Raw genomic sequence first — 16,333 nt, 5'->3', positions numbered from 1 at the left:
AGATGGCCGTAAAGTTGAATGGAATGAACGATTATTTGATCCAAGCAGAGCGACCGATACAATGATTAGTTTTGACTGCCCACGATTAGTCACAGCTAATTAATTCTCTCTTCTGAATTCGCAAAGTGTAAGCAGGGCAGTTAAATTCAAATATTTGAACAAAATGTAAATTGAATGTAAATTGCTTTGATGGTTGATCAGTTTTGACCACGGTGACTCCAGCGGTAAATCAACTAAAATATAAGGACCTCTAGAAAGGAAAATATAGTCCTGTAAAACCTCCGCTAGGTTCACCGTTGCCATTTTGTCCCCTTTTAACCGTTTCACGGCGGAACATACCAGTTACGGGCACCGATGACATCTCCCAGAGGTCAACACTACTCCAGTGGAGTTTCGATCCCTGCCCGTCCGTTGCGTAAGTTGTAGGAACCGATATATCGGCAAAAGATCGTGTCTCGTTTTCTTCCGGTTCTGTTTGTCCAGCTTGCTACTACCGCTTTTCTCCGAATCTCCGATCTCTGAAACGGATTCCCGAGGGAGCCACCGAATGCCGGCAATGTGTATGTGCCGGTGAACATAAAATCCCTTTCCTTTCGCCAGCACCCGAAGGGTACAACAAAGGGCGCACAGAAGCAAGCAAATTTGTCATCCGTTACAAGCGGTGCGAAAAACTAGCTTCACCTTTTTCCACCGTTCTTTGTGAAGCACACCATTCAAAGGTGGATATGGAAACGCCCTTTTGGTAAAGCTTCAAACATGTATTGTCTACAAGGACGGAGTGCAACATTTCCAGTATTTGAACGCAGGGCTATTGTTTACGAAATTGTAACAAAATTAATATATTTTCGATTTTGTATTATATAATGCGTTACAATTCAGCTTCAAATTAATATAATATTGCTGCTGATGAAGTCATTCGACTGCTCTCACCTGCTTCGGAGATTCTTGAATGAAACAATGAAAGAATCCAACCGATCTACAAAACTATGTAACAGAATGTACGCTAATCGGTATGGTTCGAAAAAAACAAACACCCCCAGCAGTGAGTGTTTTGTGCGGAAAATGAAAATGAAAAATCACCAGAAAAACAAAGCCCGAAACAGTTAATGTAGTGTGACCGCCCATCGAAACCAACGAACCGTGGCCACGTGGTAGGGCGCGCACTCTACGAAATTGAATCCCGACCGAGCGCAGGCAATCTGGCCGCCGGATGTAGATGCGGGTCAAGAGCCCGGGCAGCTCCAGCAAAGGGTTGTCTGAGCTGGACCTGAAGGATTTTCTCTGTGTCTCTCGTTTCGGGTTGCTCTGCGGTCCTCGGTATAATTTATCACCACTCAGACTCCCCGTTTGATTTGGCTAATTTATTCGTGTTCCAATCCACTGATCCGTTCGTTCCGAGCGGGAGTGCGTAGGGGGTTTCCGTCGCCAAAAGGTTACTTTGTTCTACTCGATTCGGCCTGTGCCAGATGACGGCAGACAACGGGTTAGATTTGCCGGAATTCCCGTCATTCTGTCGCCAACCGTCGACAGAGACAAAGAGAAAGAGGAGAATGTGAAACCTGTCCCAGAGTCTGCAAGGATACGAATTATGGAACTAAAACAAATACTTTGCACGCCCTCGGATCACCTTCCGATCGGCTTTGGGATCGGAGCTGTAAATGATCTCGACCAGACTCTCACTCCTCGTGCAATCGAGATCGGCCCGGACGGAAGGCGACAAGCTGTCTGGCCCGTCCAGACAGCTTGGCATGCAAGGGTCCTCCGCACAGGGATCACAGGTAGCCTCCGGACTGGTGTGGCTCTACATCGGAATCCTTGGTCCGTTTCGCCCTCGACCGGGCACTTTTGCGGATGCTAAGAAGTTTATGCTTTGTTTACGCTTGCTCATTAACGGACTTTTGGTTTGTTCCTGGTCGCTTCGTACGGGGGTCCCTCGTTGAACCCTTTATTTGCCAAGTGGGTAGAAGGTGTTATCGCGATGCCCGTGGGAGTTGTGGCGTTCGTCCCAATCCAGAGATTAGTGGGAAAGTTTTGCAGCAGCAGCGAGACTCGTCCAATCCGGAGATCATGCGTGGAAATTCCGATCGCAGATCGAACCGAAGTTAAACAATTCGAAGTAATTCGCACAAGACAACCTTTTAAACGAAAGGCCGTTTCGGGTGATTTCAGGGCTTTGGAAAATACTCCATTATCTTCTAAACGGTGATATATTCGCAGCTGACATTCCGTTTTTCCAACAAAATAAGCGATCTTCATCGCACGATCATGATTCTACGGCGAACAGAAAGTTAATGAATCGCAATTCAATCGGATTCAACATGGCAACACTCCTTTGTGCCCAGCACCGTCTGTTTGCCAACAACGCCTTTTACTATTGCCGAAGAAAGTGTGAAAGATGTGCTTTTATTTTAAAAAAGATTTTCTAAATCAATGCCGGTCACTTTCAATGCCTTCCGATCGGCCGATCTCTCTTTGGTCGGTTCCGGTTTTTTAACAGTAGAAAAAAATGTCCCACATCCGATAAATGGTACGATAAATGATCATTTCCTTCTCATCGCGCTTCAGAATGTGGCCCGGTCCCTTTATTGGAACGAGTTCCGCTCGCTCTCCCTCTCTTCTGGGCATTTCTTTAATTCTAGGCTTCTTTCACCACGCTTTAATCCAATTGCGCTTCTAATGTGGCGTTCCTTCCGGCGGGACGGAATGGCTTTCAAATTTCTTGCCCTGGCCATTTTGAACCCACTGTAGAAAAAAATAGAAGTTGAAACCATCCACCAGATCGATCGATCGCAACGTAACGCAATGGCGAGAGGATGAGACTGGAATCGAAAAAAAGAGCCCCGCAAAGCGGCGAAGGATGCACCTCGGATGTCCATTGTGGTCGTTTCCCGATCCCTTTTTATGCTCGTTTTGTCCCATTATGGCACCGTGCGATCGGAACTCGGAACTTTCTGTCTTCCGTTTCGAGGGTCGTAAAACTCCGGGCCGAGCGTCCGGGGTTCCGGTCATCCTGTTTTTCGTGTTGTGGCTGCGGTCATAAGGCTCGCTCTTTCGGAAGGTGTCCGCAAAGGGATGGGACGGGTCGGACAAGCATCGGGCCCCGTCGAGGAAGCATCAATGGACAATAGGGCCCGACTGGTAGAGAGCTCGGTGAAGGAGTGGAGTAAGCGTGACGTGCTCGTCAATGGTCCAAATGGACAGCATTCTGGGCTGCCCCGCGCGTCGCAAAGGACCGCACATCTGATGTGTAATTGATGTGACAAAGGGCCTTTCTATTGCTGCCTCATAACGCAATGGGTAAGACCCGGAGTCCGGAAGTCCGATTAGAGGCCGGCCCGTGCAGTACGCTTTATTGCCGCATGGAGAACCGAAGTCTTGAGGCTTTGATCTTTTGAAGTCATCGCCCGGGTCGGCTGGGGAAAGTTCTTCTCCAAGGCGGCGGGTCTCAAGGGGCTCCTCACGGGGTGCGGAACGCAAGATGACAAGATAAAGAGCCTCAGATTGACCTTAGAGGCGTTGCCCGGTGTCGCTTCGGCGTGATAGAGTACAGTTAAGGGTGTTTAGGGCGTAAAATTGCCTGATCACCGCGGCAATCAATTACACCGGACCGGAGGAGGAGATCACCTTCTGGCCGAGTGGTCTTGCGAGGAGCGCTTGCGTACAGTTTTGTCTGCAAGATGCCCCCGTAGATGAAGCGAAAAAGACGCCTTTCGCCCCGATCAGCATATCGGTTTCGTTTGACAAATTGACCTACGTGTTCCGGAGGTATCATCTGCCACCGGCCCTGCAGACGAATGCGACGGAGAGCACTAAAAACCCTCGAACGCTGAGCTTTATGTTAAACATATAGGGATGTCGCTTCAATAGGTATGCAGAGTGAGCCAACATCCAGCTAAAGGACACTCTATAAAGACGGAGTTTTTAAATCAACGGAGCATAACGAATTTCCCAACGGAATGGGCGTGCGAGATGGCTATAAATAATAGAAAACAATGATCACGGAGCGGATGAGCTGTTAAGTACACAGGAAAGTATTCTGTAATATCAGACTCAGAAGTCAGATCGTCAGATATAAAAACCTTAATCTTCCAGAAAGGCGGTACAGCTGTTCCCTTGGCCGTAACCGTTACGAAACTTCCGTTTTTCTCAATATTCAGGTTGTTCGTCTTACGTTTATATTTTTTATTAATTGAAATTCTTTTGGTCATTACAGGGTTCATTACACATGTTCTGTTTAGTTAAGTTTCAGTTCAATTTTTGATCAGACTTTCATATCATACAGTAAGACGATCGGATAGCAATTCGAGTCACTATTGATGTGGAGGGTCTCAAGTTTCTCCCGATTGTTGTCCAAGACTGCCGTGTTTTGTTTAGAAGTTCTCTTACTGCAACACTTTTGGTTAACTTTTTTGTGGTATAAATTACAAGAACCACAAAAGAGTGGAGCACCCGCCGGTAATAGACGTCCCGATCCGCTTCCAAAAATGGGCCACCATCCTGGCGAATGTAAATGCTCGGTATTTACATACGAAAAGGTCACGCAACCAGAACGGTCAATGTTATCGGCATACATTAATCTGTAGAGCACAATCACTATAATGCCACCGGCCGGGCCGAAGCCACCGTAAAGGGCACACACTACATTTGCACCATTAGTCAGAGTGTCCTTCGGTCGTCGGTCGTGGCGCGGCTTCGGGCGGTTGTGCTGTCGATGGCAAGGCGAGCAAAATGGATCCTTCATTAACTTTAACAACCTTTCATTGTCGTTTTACGGCCCCAAGCCATCGATCGATGGGTCGGGTCGGGCCCATAAAGTGGGCGCAGGAGTGACACAGTGGGACAAAGATTACACTTTCAGCGGGCACCGGAATCGTGGGGTCTTTTCTAGTCGACCGATGGCGTTTCGGCTTCAACGAATCAGCGATATCATTGTTGTTGTTATGGGACCCCGTCGGTAATGGGGTCCCGGTGCTCATTAATTCTTCTTTCCTTGCCATTCCTTCTTTCCTGTGGTTCTGCTATACGTTTGAGAGTCCTTTAAGGCTTGGAGTAGTAGCGTAAGTAGATATTGAAGAAGTGATTTGGTTTTTAATAAAAAGAAATGCACTAAAACGCATACGTCTTTAACTAATCGAATGGACGAACGATATTGTGCAGATTGTCCAGATCGTGGAGTATCCGTTGTCCGAGCCACCGAACATTAGTGCCCGTCCTATAAACACTTAATTGAGTTCCACGAAAGTGATTTTCTTGCCAACGTCAGCACAATATCAAAGCCCCTAAGAAGTCTCCCTAGTCAGCCCCAGCCTGACCCCCTTGGCGTGGAGTAGTTTCGAAAGGATATCGCTTAACGCTACATTGTTGTACGCTTTTGGCGCAGAGAGTCCGAGTGAATGGAAAAAAAAATACCGGGGGCCATAAACATTGGACCGAAGTCAACGAAAGCAGAAAAAAGGACATTTTATAAATCAGTGACTAGAAGAGGCATGGGAATTGTGAAGGGACGCGAAATCGGCGCACCCGTTTTGGGGCCGAACTCATGCGCGTCTGTGGGAGTGAAGCAATAGAAAGTGCACAGGAACATCACACGTGCTACCCTGCCCCGTTTCGTTGCATGCTTTTCGTCGCTTTTTTCCGCGCTCTCTTCATTCGAGTGCCCGCACGCTTCGGGGTCCTTGGCGCGAGGGATCCACACACCGGAACCTTCGATGATGATCCTTCTCCGAAGAGGCTTCTCCACGGTTTACGACTTTCGACGAGGGACAGAGAGAGAGAGAGTACGCCGCGGTAGAAGATAGAGGGAGAGAGCGATAGAAAATGGTCACTCACGAAATGGTCACGAAAATGGCTACGGCGCCGATGCACGCGTTAGGCCACGCCCATCGCGAGCCCGTTTCCGATTGGCACGATTCGAGCACTCGAGCACGAGCACTCGAAAGCTGGATTTTCACCGCATCCGGATTTTCGCTCTCGCAGGGTTGGCCGGTTTCCACTCACGATCGTCCTGCGAGCCCCTTGATGCGCGCCGATGAGTGCCTCTCAGCGCGATGCCGCCGTCGCTCTCTGTCTCGCTGGCATTATCCTGTCGAGTGCGGCAGGATAATGCCCGACGTCCGGTACGGCGGTGGTAGAGACGACAGTACGGCACGCACACAACGAGCGCCCTTCTCGAGAAGGAGGACCCTTCACGGCGGCGGACGGACCCGGCTTCGATGAGGGACGAACGAAAAAAGATAAATAACGCACAAAGGATACGACGGCTGGCTCTGGTATGTGCGCGTGAGTAGGAAAGGGACCTGGTGGCCGAGCGAGCGAATGGGACCGCGTGCGTTTGTGTCCGGTGCTCGAATCTCCGGTGCCGCTTCGAGTGTGTGCTGCAACAACGAGTGGTCCACTTACCTCTCAAGTGAAAACATAATTTAGTTACAGTCAAGCACTGGCCATCAACCCGAGCTGGCCCGACGGAGCGTTACGAAGTGTTCCCATTTTGGTGTTTGGACCGAACGGAAGCGCCGATCGGTTCGATTCCTGAACTGGCCGTCTCCCTCGAGCGCACCCCCCTCAAAAGCGATCCTTACGTTTTGATCGATTTTCTGATTAAAGTGGCGATCTCGACGCGATTGGAGTCGGTCCCCGGAACTACTCCCCGCCAGTGATCCGTAGTGTTTGTGAAAGCTCTGGTGGCGCGGTTTTAAAACATTTCCCAAAATTGATTAGTGATTTCACCAAGATTTCGGGCCGAAACGACGCACGACTTACAGAAGTTACAAACAAAGTGTTCCGCAAAACGTGTCAAAGTGGCCACCGAAACGAACGAACCGGCAGCGGCTGGTGCTGCCACGGCCACCGGTGCTAGTGGTCGTTCCAGGACACCGGCAACGGTTCACCCATCGCACACGACAGCGGCGGCAACCGTGGCCAACGTCGTAACGCCCGGGCCGCCGCCGGGCAGTCCAAGTGAAGCGGCTTCCAGCCCCGGCCAGACCGTCCTTCCGGACGGGCCCTCGATCATGGCCAGTCCGGCGACGGCCCCCGTCCTAACCTGGTCTCCGTTGCTTTTCCCGCCCTGGAACACGGCCCTTCTGCCCGCCGCATTCTATCCAGTCGCGGCACTGCGCTCCTTGCCCGGGTAAGCAAGCAATTTAATACAACTCCGAATTTTATTAAAAACTACGATCAGTTACACAACTAGTAGATCATTTAAAAGGCGGTCTGTCATGTTATTTGAAAGAAGTACATACAATGTTGTTCATAGCAGTACATTGAATACTAAATAATTTGAAGTTTCATAAGCTGTAAGATCATCAAGGAGCATTTTACAAATCATAAAATGTGCATTAAATGGTTCACTTAGACCTGTGTCCTTCGTTTGTTTGTTCAATAATATTGTTTGTGTAGATCCTATATGCAAACTTGCTGGCGTCCACATCAATTTAAGTTACTAAAATTAGTGAAATGCTTAAGCTCATGCCTTATGCTCATGCCGATCTTACGAGATCGTATGATACGAGATACATTTTGATATATCAACTGATCGTTTGATTGCATGACTATAATCGTTTGGGTTGTTCCATAAAATGGTATTGACAAGAACCTTTTGATGAAGAATAACAAAATTGGTCATAAATGTGGCTGTTAAATTTAAAACTGAGGTTTTGATGCTTTAATAACAGTTGATAAAAGGCAATTAAAAACTGCGCCACTCTTCGCACATTCACACCTTCATCATCTGCCTCGGTTGATCGATACCCATCACCGAATTTATTGTGGCCGCTGAGGGTGGCCGAGCGCAACAGAAAACTCAATAACCTCACACCATTCGCGGAGCCTGCGCGCCTCAGGATTTCGGCTTTCAAACGCAGCATGACCGGAAGTATCGTAAATATCGTTAATGGCGAATTAAGGGGAAGGCATTCTTCCGGCTTTTCCGGATTCCGGCCCGTTTGACTCCGGGACTCCAGGAGTATTGCTCTCGATTTGTATTATTTATTTTTTTATCGGTGTCACTTACCGGTCATGTGTTTGTTTTTTCGCTTCTATTTTTTGAGAAAACAAACTCCTCGCCTGTGTGCCCCGTTTCTACCTCGCCCGGGATGCCATTGAAATAATCCCATTATTTACTGCACCCGCCAATTCCGGTGTGATGGCTTCCGGAATTGGTGGCCGCTGTCCATTGTGCGATTGCCACTTTGGCGTCGGGGATGCGGATCACTCGCACTAGGTGGCCAGACGCTGCAATTGGCCATCATTGTTGTGTTTTGTTAATTTTTTTTTACCTTTGAGGTCCCGAGGAAGTTAAAAAATCAGCATTATCTGCGATCATTTTCGACGTTTTGGCACTCTTTGTGTTACGCTTGACGGTAACAAATTGGGGCAATAAATTTCGATTGAAGGTCCTTCTTAAGTCCTGGAGCCATCTGGAGATTGTTGAAAAAGGAGATTTGTTTGCTATGTGATGCTGAGTTAGTCGTTACATTATTTACTATAAAATAGTTTTCATACATCCGAAATACGGATAAAATATTCCTCAATATTTTTGGTCTTTCTTGTGAGTTACGGAGAAACCATGACCCTGAAGACGGCGATAGAGAAACGGGGCGGGCTGCATGTTGTGTACATTAGCATAATCAGCTTTGGAGGTGATTTTCACGCTTGTCCATTTTTCGACGCTCCGAGGTTGACACTTTCTCCACACTTTCTGTGGTCATGGTTCGCCCCGGCAGGCTCAGTTTCAAACCACCCGAACGACGACCCTGACTCTGGCCGAGCCCAAGGATCACCCAGCTTAACCGTCACAGGCCAGCTCAAAGCCAGCCAGCCAGAGGTTATGAGATCAGTGACGAGTGAAATAATAATATTTTGCTTCGTTAGCCGCTCGATACTGTTGTTTTTGGCGTTATTTAAGACACCTTATCTCCGTGGCAGAATCATGCCGCTGTTGTTTTGCATCCTCAGGGTGTATCCTCACTGGAAGCCAGGAAGGGACCACCAGCACCACCACTGACGCGATTGTAAATCCTAATGGGTTTCAAAAACCAGAAAAAACGGACGGAAAGAAGTACAAAATTCCGGAATTTCCCGCCCAAGCACCGCTGAAAGTGCTCTCAACGGTTTGAACACCGTCGACAGTGATCGAGCTTCGAAGCTGGATGCGTTTGAAACACACTTGGCCATCGGTTGACCCACCTGTTGACGGGCTCGCAAGTGTGCTGTAGCTGTAGGAGGGTAATTTATGCCGAACACCAACCATATCGGCATCCATAATCATTATAAATGCAAATTAGGAGTCAGAGCGAGAGAGAGAGAGAGAGCACCACGAGCAGCAGTGTTCCATCGGAGGCTCAAGAGCAACGGCTGGCAGGAGACTAGGACCTGTCGGTGGCCCCGTACGGCGGGGTAGTAGCAGAAAGCTGCTAGAAAGAGATTGACAGTAGGATCCCGTTTTACTATCGGAAATTCCGACACTTTCCTTCGCCGTCGTCCTTATATTGGGTCTATTGTTTTGCATCACGTTCCTCGTTCTGATGCCCAGGGACGACTTCACAGAAGGTCCTTCCTTCTCTCTGTGCCTTCCGCTGACACTGACACACTCTTAAGGCAACGATTTCCATAATTTTTGTGTTCTCTTCAGAACAAGTCAGTAACGGAGTGATCGAGATCGAGAGTGCAGGATGCTGTAAGGATCATCTTTCTGGCTCTACACTCGGAAAACCCCTCTCAGGGTTCGAGGCCTACCTGCAGAGACCGGTGGGAACTCCGGATATCCCGGAATAACCCACCGGCAGGCCAAAGCCACTGCGCGCACGCTGCTACCCACTAGAGATGAGAGCGCCTTCGGCCGCGGCGGCGACGGCGGCAATTGAATGGACGCACTTACAGGACTCGGTGCGCCGAAATTCGCGGGTAGCGACACCGCCCTTCTTGACTGAAGCCGAGGGCTCACGAGAGCCTCTTCGGCGTGGCCAGCCTCTGCCTGGTGGCACTGTGGGTTTTGGCAAATGGTGGGCCGGCCAAGCAGGTTGGAACCTTGGAGATCCCTGGACAAACAGCGTCCGAGGACGCTTGCATGGCGATTTGTACATTAGTTCGCCCTCCAGCGAGTTGGTGGTTTTTCCTGAAGTCCTTTAAAAATCCTTGCCCCCGTGAGCTGCACTACTTGAGCCAGGTACTACCCCTGGCAGGCCCCTCGTGAGCTGATGCTAGATTTATTTGCTCATCAATCAGTCGCTTGTTGCCTTGTTTACGAAGCTAGGCTAAAGCGCCTTTATTGTGGTCCTAATAAAGCTACGGCCGCAGCTTTACCTCTCGGCACGGTGCGACCCCAACAAAAAAGGACCTAAATGCGCCACCACAGTTTGCTCGATTGTCCCACTTTTTATTAAATTTAAAATCGCTGCGATCAATCATGGTGAACCAAATTAAAAATGATCGCCTCCTTTCGCCCGGCTCCGGCGGGCGGGGGACTCACACAAAGCGGGCCCTGTCATGGCGTCCTTTGTCATCCATCAAAAACGCTTAAATTAAAATCCAATCAAGCTACCGGTCGGTCGGTCGGTGGTGAACCGCTTACCGCAGAGCAGACCAGACCGAAAGGGAAAAAGGGAACACGAATTACGCCCACCGGTGTCCGCGGGAGGGGTTTGAATGTTGCTGCTTTTCTTTCCGACGAGAATGGGCTGCGCGCGCGCGTTACATAATTCCTTTTTCACCTTTTATAGGCCCGTCACCGGCCGTGTCGACAGCCATCTTGCTTCGCCCGTTTGCGCAGCATCCTTTGATTTAGATTTTATTTTCATCGCGCCACGGGTTTGGGTCCGGGGTGTGCGGTGGGACCCAATAAAGCAGGATACCAGGCCAGTGATTGGGCCACAGAGAGAGAGAGATTATGTTGTCCACACGGATGCTCCCGTAGCGGGGAAAAAAAACCTCGAACGAAAAAGAGAAATCCCGGCTCCGGGATGACATCGAGTTTTAACAAAGGCTTTTAATAAATCTTAATTCCGTACCGGGATGCAGTTGAGGCGTTATGGCGTGCTGACCCGACCCGGAGGGCGGACAGGCGACTTCCGTTCCTCGGAAGCCCTCGGGGGCGTGTAGGCCCGATGTGCGGCCTCCAATAAATTCGGCCAGATTAAAAATCCCTGGACGAACGGAAAGGACGCATCCACGTCCGTACCAATGGTGGACATGATTGACAGTAATCGAACGAAAACCGGGTGAAATTAAAAGGTGAAAACGATGCCCCCGAATCCCCCGGGGAATTAAATGCAACCATGGCGGTTCGGCCATTTAATCCTTTCCCGGGTTCAGCGCGCGCGTTCTGGAACGAGGGTTTCGCCCCGATTTCGTTTCAATTTACGTTTCCATTAAGAAGAAGGCCAAATAAAATGCTAACCCTATTAATAACCCCTTGCGTGTGTTTTCCATGCAGATTCCTGGACAGTATGAAGCTACCACAGTCGCAGCGCACGACCAGTGCCGGGGCCGGCTTTCGGATCTGCAATCTGCTGGAGCTCGACAACGACAAGAAGCACGTGAAGAAGCGGAAAAACTCCGGCTCGCTGGACGATCCGGCCATCCACCGGTTACGGGACGGTGAGGAGGACGGGGACGACGAAGATGGGGAGGCTTCCCGGGGTGCCAATAATTCCGGCTCGCGCCGATCACTGATAGCGGCGCATCCGGAGGACACCAGCAGCAATCCGGACCTGCACGGCAGTGGCAGCGGGAACAGTGCGGCCAACAGTGACGACGACGACGGAAGCCGACCGGAGACCGGCCGTCGACGGGAGACGCCGCCGGGCCGGGGACGGACGGACGGACGAACGACTCCTGCCGGCAGTCGGTACGATAGTGGCGACGAAGGCAGCAAACCGCCACCCCTGGGCCTGAGGACTTCAACACTGGCCGAAGATTTGCACGCCCGCTTCGGATACCCTCTGCATCCTGCGTCGCATCACCTTCACCACCACGGGCACCACCAGCACCCGGCGAACCATCCCCATCATCCGGCGCATCTGCATCATCAGCATCACCTAACGACACCTCCGAGCCACCACCACGGGCACCATCCGCATCCGGCACTGTTCGGACGATCCTGGCCGTACGATGGCTGCAATACACTCAATGGTAAGTGCAGCGAAGCTGTTTTCGTTACAAATCCCGATCGGGGCGATCGGGACGTTGTTTTGGTGGGCGCAATTACTCCTATGCCAGATTAACTGCCAACAGAGAGAGAGAGAGCCCGGAACATGGGATTTACTGCCCGGCTCCCTCTGTCCAAATAGTTCGTTTCAAATCAATTTCGACGGGATACGGTCCGGGATTTAGTACGATAGTTCCCGTTCGGTTGCGCTAGGGGAACTCCCGCGAACTTCCGAACCGCGGAGAAGGACCTACGACATGAAGTTAATATTCCAGTATATAACGCTGCGACCGGGTGGATTAGCCATCAAGAGTGCCGTCGGGTACCTAATTGGTACCGACTTCCATTCTTGGGCTGGGCCCTTACTCAATGAAGGATCTAGAATCGCTGACACAACATGGCTTTTTAACAATCGTGCCAGGTCCAGCTGTCCGTCCCAGAGGACCAACTGGACTTACGGAGGACACCACGACACGCCGGGAGGGCAACAGTGGCCAAAAGTGACCACAGCCCTCGAACAATTAGCCGTAGCACGCCCCACACCGCCCGGTTATGACACGCCACAATCGATTCGTAATCGATATCCTTTCGGGACGGAAGATTTACAACTTCCGGACATCGACAACGACCCCGGCGGCGGCATCTGTGGCTGCTCACAAAATACCAATTAGAAATCAATCATCAACAATGGGAGCGGACCGTGGTGATGCTGGCCACCGATCCTGTGCCCTGTTCGCTACGAAACCCATGAGGCTAGCGGATACATATCCTGGCCGGCAGGAGGTTCTCCGTTACATAACCAGCGGGAACAAGCGAGGAAAGAGCGAGGGCCCCGGAATATGGGCCGGAATGGATTGCAGATTGACTAGAAATGGCCCTCCAGGGGTCTCGGGGAGGTGTCGAGTCCTTTATCCAATCGGCAAACCGGAACTGTCAAGCGCATCGAAACTGCTGTCCTATTTTCGATGGCCCTCTTTCGGGAGGGCATTTTGTGCACAGGCCCCGGGGGTTCGAAATGACAGTTGAATTGAGGTGCCATTATTCGCGCGGGTCTGCCAGCTGCAACGCCTTTCGCTCCGGGGGAAGCAAAAAGGCTTCAAAATAATACATCGGCCGTGTTCGGCCAAAGCCACGGTGTTAACATAACGTTTTAGCCTCTGCCAGAGGCCCACCAGAGGAAAATACGCACCCCGATGTTTTCTCTCTCTCTCTCTAACTGCCTTTCCATGAGCGGATTTATAGACAGAAAAAAAAGCGAAAGGATAAAAATATCGAGACGAGATTCGATATGCTTCCGAGCGTTGGCCGCCACGCCGCGCCATCGACTCGTCTAACGACAGACCCCGGTTAAGCACAGCATAGTTCCTCTTCATTTGTTTGTCGCTAATGTTGCTGTTTGGCCTCAAGAGCCCAACAGCAAGAGCAGGGGGTTTAGGAATACATTTATTTGAGTTTTTTTTAGGTCTCTCTCTTCGCCAAAGTGTACACGACACAAGTACACTCGCCGAGAGGTTGTTTGTTTAGGGATCGGCGGGAAAAACGGATGATCGGGTTGGGTGAGGTACGGAACGAGGGAACTAAAATCTAACGGTTTACCTCTGCGAGTTTGAGTGCAAGCGCCATTTTGATCGAAAATAGGCTCGTGTGTTCCGGTGCGAAGTGAAACAGGACCACTATTTAAATTACAATGTTGTTTCTCCGGACACGGGATGATGTCAATCTCTAACTTGGAACTGTTTTTTATAGTGTAAGGTTTAATTTTGTAATATTGAATGTCTATGAATGTGCGCTATTCTTCGAGGTTCACTGTCTTAATTTAAAGAATGGCCTATTGGAAAGTTTTATATTTTTCATATTTTCTTGTACTTGGGTGTTTGTTTGTTTGTTTGAATGTTTAAAGAGTCTTTAGGCCTTTCGGCCATTTCTCCTCTGCTTGTACTTGGGTGTAATAAAAAGCTTAATTAAATATGTGTTATAAAAAATATGAAACATTGTGCTTAAAGCAAAACATTTAAAGACTTTACTTTAACCGTCATAAAACTGCTCGAAACTGCTACTCGTGAGTGCTCTTTTCTGCCACAGGGGCACTCACAAGGATACGAGGAGGTGCTCACGTATCCCCTCAGCAGGGCGGAGCAGAAAAGGAGGCGTGATTTGCGCGTGGATTGCTTTGTATAGAACCAAAAAAGGTCCTCAGCAAACACCATCAGCATTAGCAACAACAGCACACATTGTCGTTCGCAAGGACTACCCTCCAGGTTTTTCGCGCACACTCGCCAAAAATAGGACTCGTACCAGAAAAGGACTGTGAGCACTGAGAGAGAGAGAGCGCGCGATGAGAAAGTGCTTCCGGAAGCAATCAATTCGTTTTTTTCTCTCGTTTGGGTCGCACAAGGATACTTTCGATTTAATCCGCACAAAGTGGCAGAGAAAAGAAAAGAGTTGTGGATGGTGCCGGACTCGGTGAAGGACGAAAACGGAGGAGCGAACGATGAAAGTGAAAAGAAGCTTTTCAAACATCGCCATCCCCGGAGGGCTCGCGGTACATTAATAATCGACTCGAATGTCATTTATCAACCTCGCCGGAACCGCCGGTGAGGTTACTTTTGGTGGTAACGCGCGCGAGCTTACCTTCCTCTAGGTTGGCCTCGGTCCGGGTGTTTGAATAAAAATCCTATCATCGAAACAACGGCTCAGTGTGCTAGGGGGCAGAATCAACCTAAAACGGAACGGGGGAAGTGCCATCATAAATTATCGACCTCGCTGGCTTGAGGAAGTTTTCCCATTTCCGGATCTCGGGTCCTTGCCGCGGCAGTATCTGTTTCCCCCTTTCCTCTGGCTCTGTTCTTCCTCTGTAGCCGTTGTGGGCTTATAGAGTTTCACTCACTTCAACCGCGCGCTCGAGGTCATCGGATCGCCGTCGGTGTCGTGCTGTGCGCGTTGCACACCTTGCAGGCGCACAGCACGACAGCTTCGGAGAATGTTGGTGCATTACAAAAGGTGACCGACTGCGTGGGCCGATAGGGTCAAATAGCGGGAACCGGAAGGAAGTAACACCACGGCCCACGGCACTAATGAGCCTGTTTCCTTTCTGCCTCTCCCCCACAGCATGCCATCAGCAACAGGCCCAGCGGTTGTTCGCGCAGCAGGTCAGTCCTGCGGACAGTACCTCACCGGTGCACTCGGAACGGTCGTACCTTGGCAGCGGTGGCCTCTCGGTCGGGACCACCGGGGGAAGCACGGGAAACGGATCGACGCATCTGGTTCCGGTGCGCGCAGGCTCTGGAATGCGCACGCCCAGCCCTTCGGACTCGGAGCGGGGTCTGGACGATGCCCACCACCATCATGGGGGCGATGGGCACACGGAAAACTCGGACGATGTCGATATCGAGGAGGGCTGTGATGACGACATGATCGACATGATCGAAGATACGGACGATCCGGGAAGTGGCGAGCGAGGGCATCATCCGTCCGGGGCACTCGGTGGCCACAAGAAGCGCAAACGGCGCGTGCTGTTCTCGAAAGCCCAAACGTACGAGCTGGAGCGTCGGTTCCGTCAGCAGCGCTACTTGTCGGCTCCGGAGCGGGAACATCTGGCATCGCTGATACGGCTCACGCCGACGCAGGTGAAGATCTGGTTCCAGAACCATCGCTACAAGACGAAACGGGCCGCCCACGAGAAGGGAGCGCTCGATCACGGCGGTCACGGAGGTGGTGGAGTTGGTGGTGCTGGTGGACTTCCGTCGCCGAGGCGGGTCGCGGTGCCGGTGCTGGTGCGGGACGGTAAGCCGTGTCTGGGTGGAGGTGGAAAGCAACCACACGACCTACTGACGGGTGTCCCTTCGGCGGCCCACCTGCAACTGCCACCCGGGTTTCAGCACGCGAGTCTCCTGCATCACGCGGCCGCAGCTGCCGGTCGGTGGTGGTCCTAAAGTCGTGTCGAGCAGAGGCAACCATCAAACTGTAAATATACGCGTTACCATAAGTCCTAGGAGATAGACTAGGTTGAGTAATGTCACGCAGGATGCGACGTATCGGACGTGATCGATCTCTGAAGCGGACAACCCTGACCCGCTGAGAATAGCCCTAAGGATATAGAGTTACCACATAAGGATAGCTGATCGAGCGAAAACAGTCTTTAGTCTATTTAAAACACGTTCACGGTACAGAGTGTAATCAATGTACAAA

At 50.7% G+C, this 16,333-nt stretch overlaps 1 protein-coding gene across 1 annotated transcript; it reads left to right on the top strand.

Moving 5' to 3' along the window:
• The first annotated feature begins 7,010 nt into the window (after positions 1-7,010).
• Positions 7,011-16,077, top strand: LOC131216763 (homeobox protein vnd-like). The gene is made up of 3 exons (XM_058211335.1): positions 7,011-7,129; positions 11,432-12,129; positions 15,254-16,077. Exons 1-3 carry the CDS (start codon positions 7,011-7,013, stop codon positions 16,075-16,077), a joined length of 1,641 nt encoding a protein of 546 aa, XP_058067318.1.
• The last annotated feature ends 256 nt before the right edge of the window (positions 16,078-16,333 follow it).

This window comes from Anopheles bellator, chromosome 1 (assembly GCF_943735745.2).
Source record: "Anopheles bellator chromosome 1, idAnoBellAS_SP24_06.2, whole genome shotgun sequence".
Classification (NCBI taxonomy): Eukaryota; Metazoa; Arthropoda; class Insecta; order Diptera; family Culicidae; genus Anopheles; species Anopheles bellator.
The sequence above is the reverse complement of the archived record's forward strand: the minus strand, read 5'-3'. Positions and strand labels throughout refer to the sequence as shown.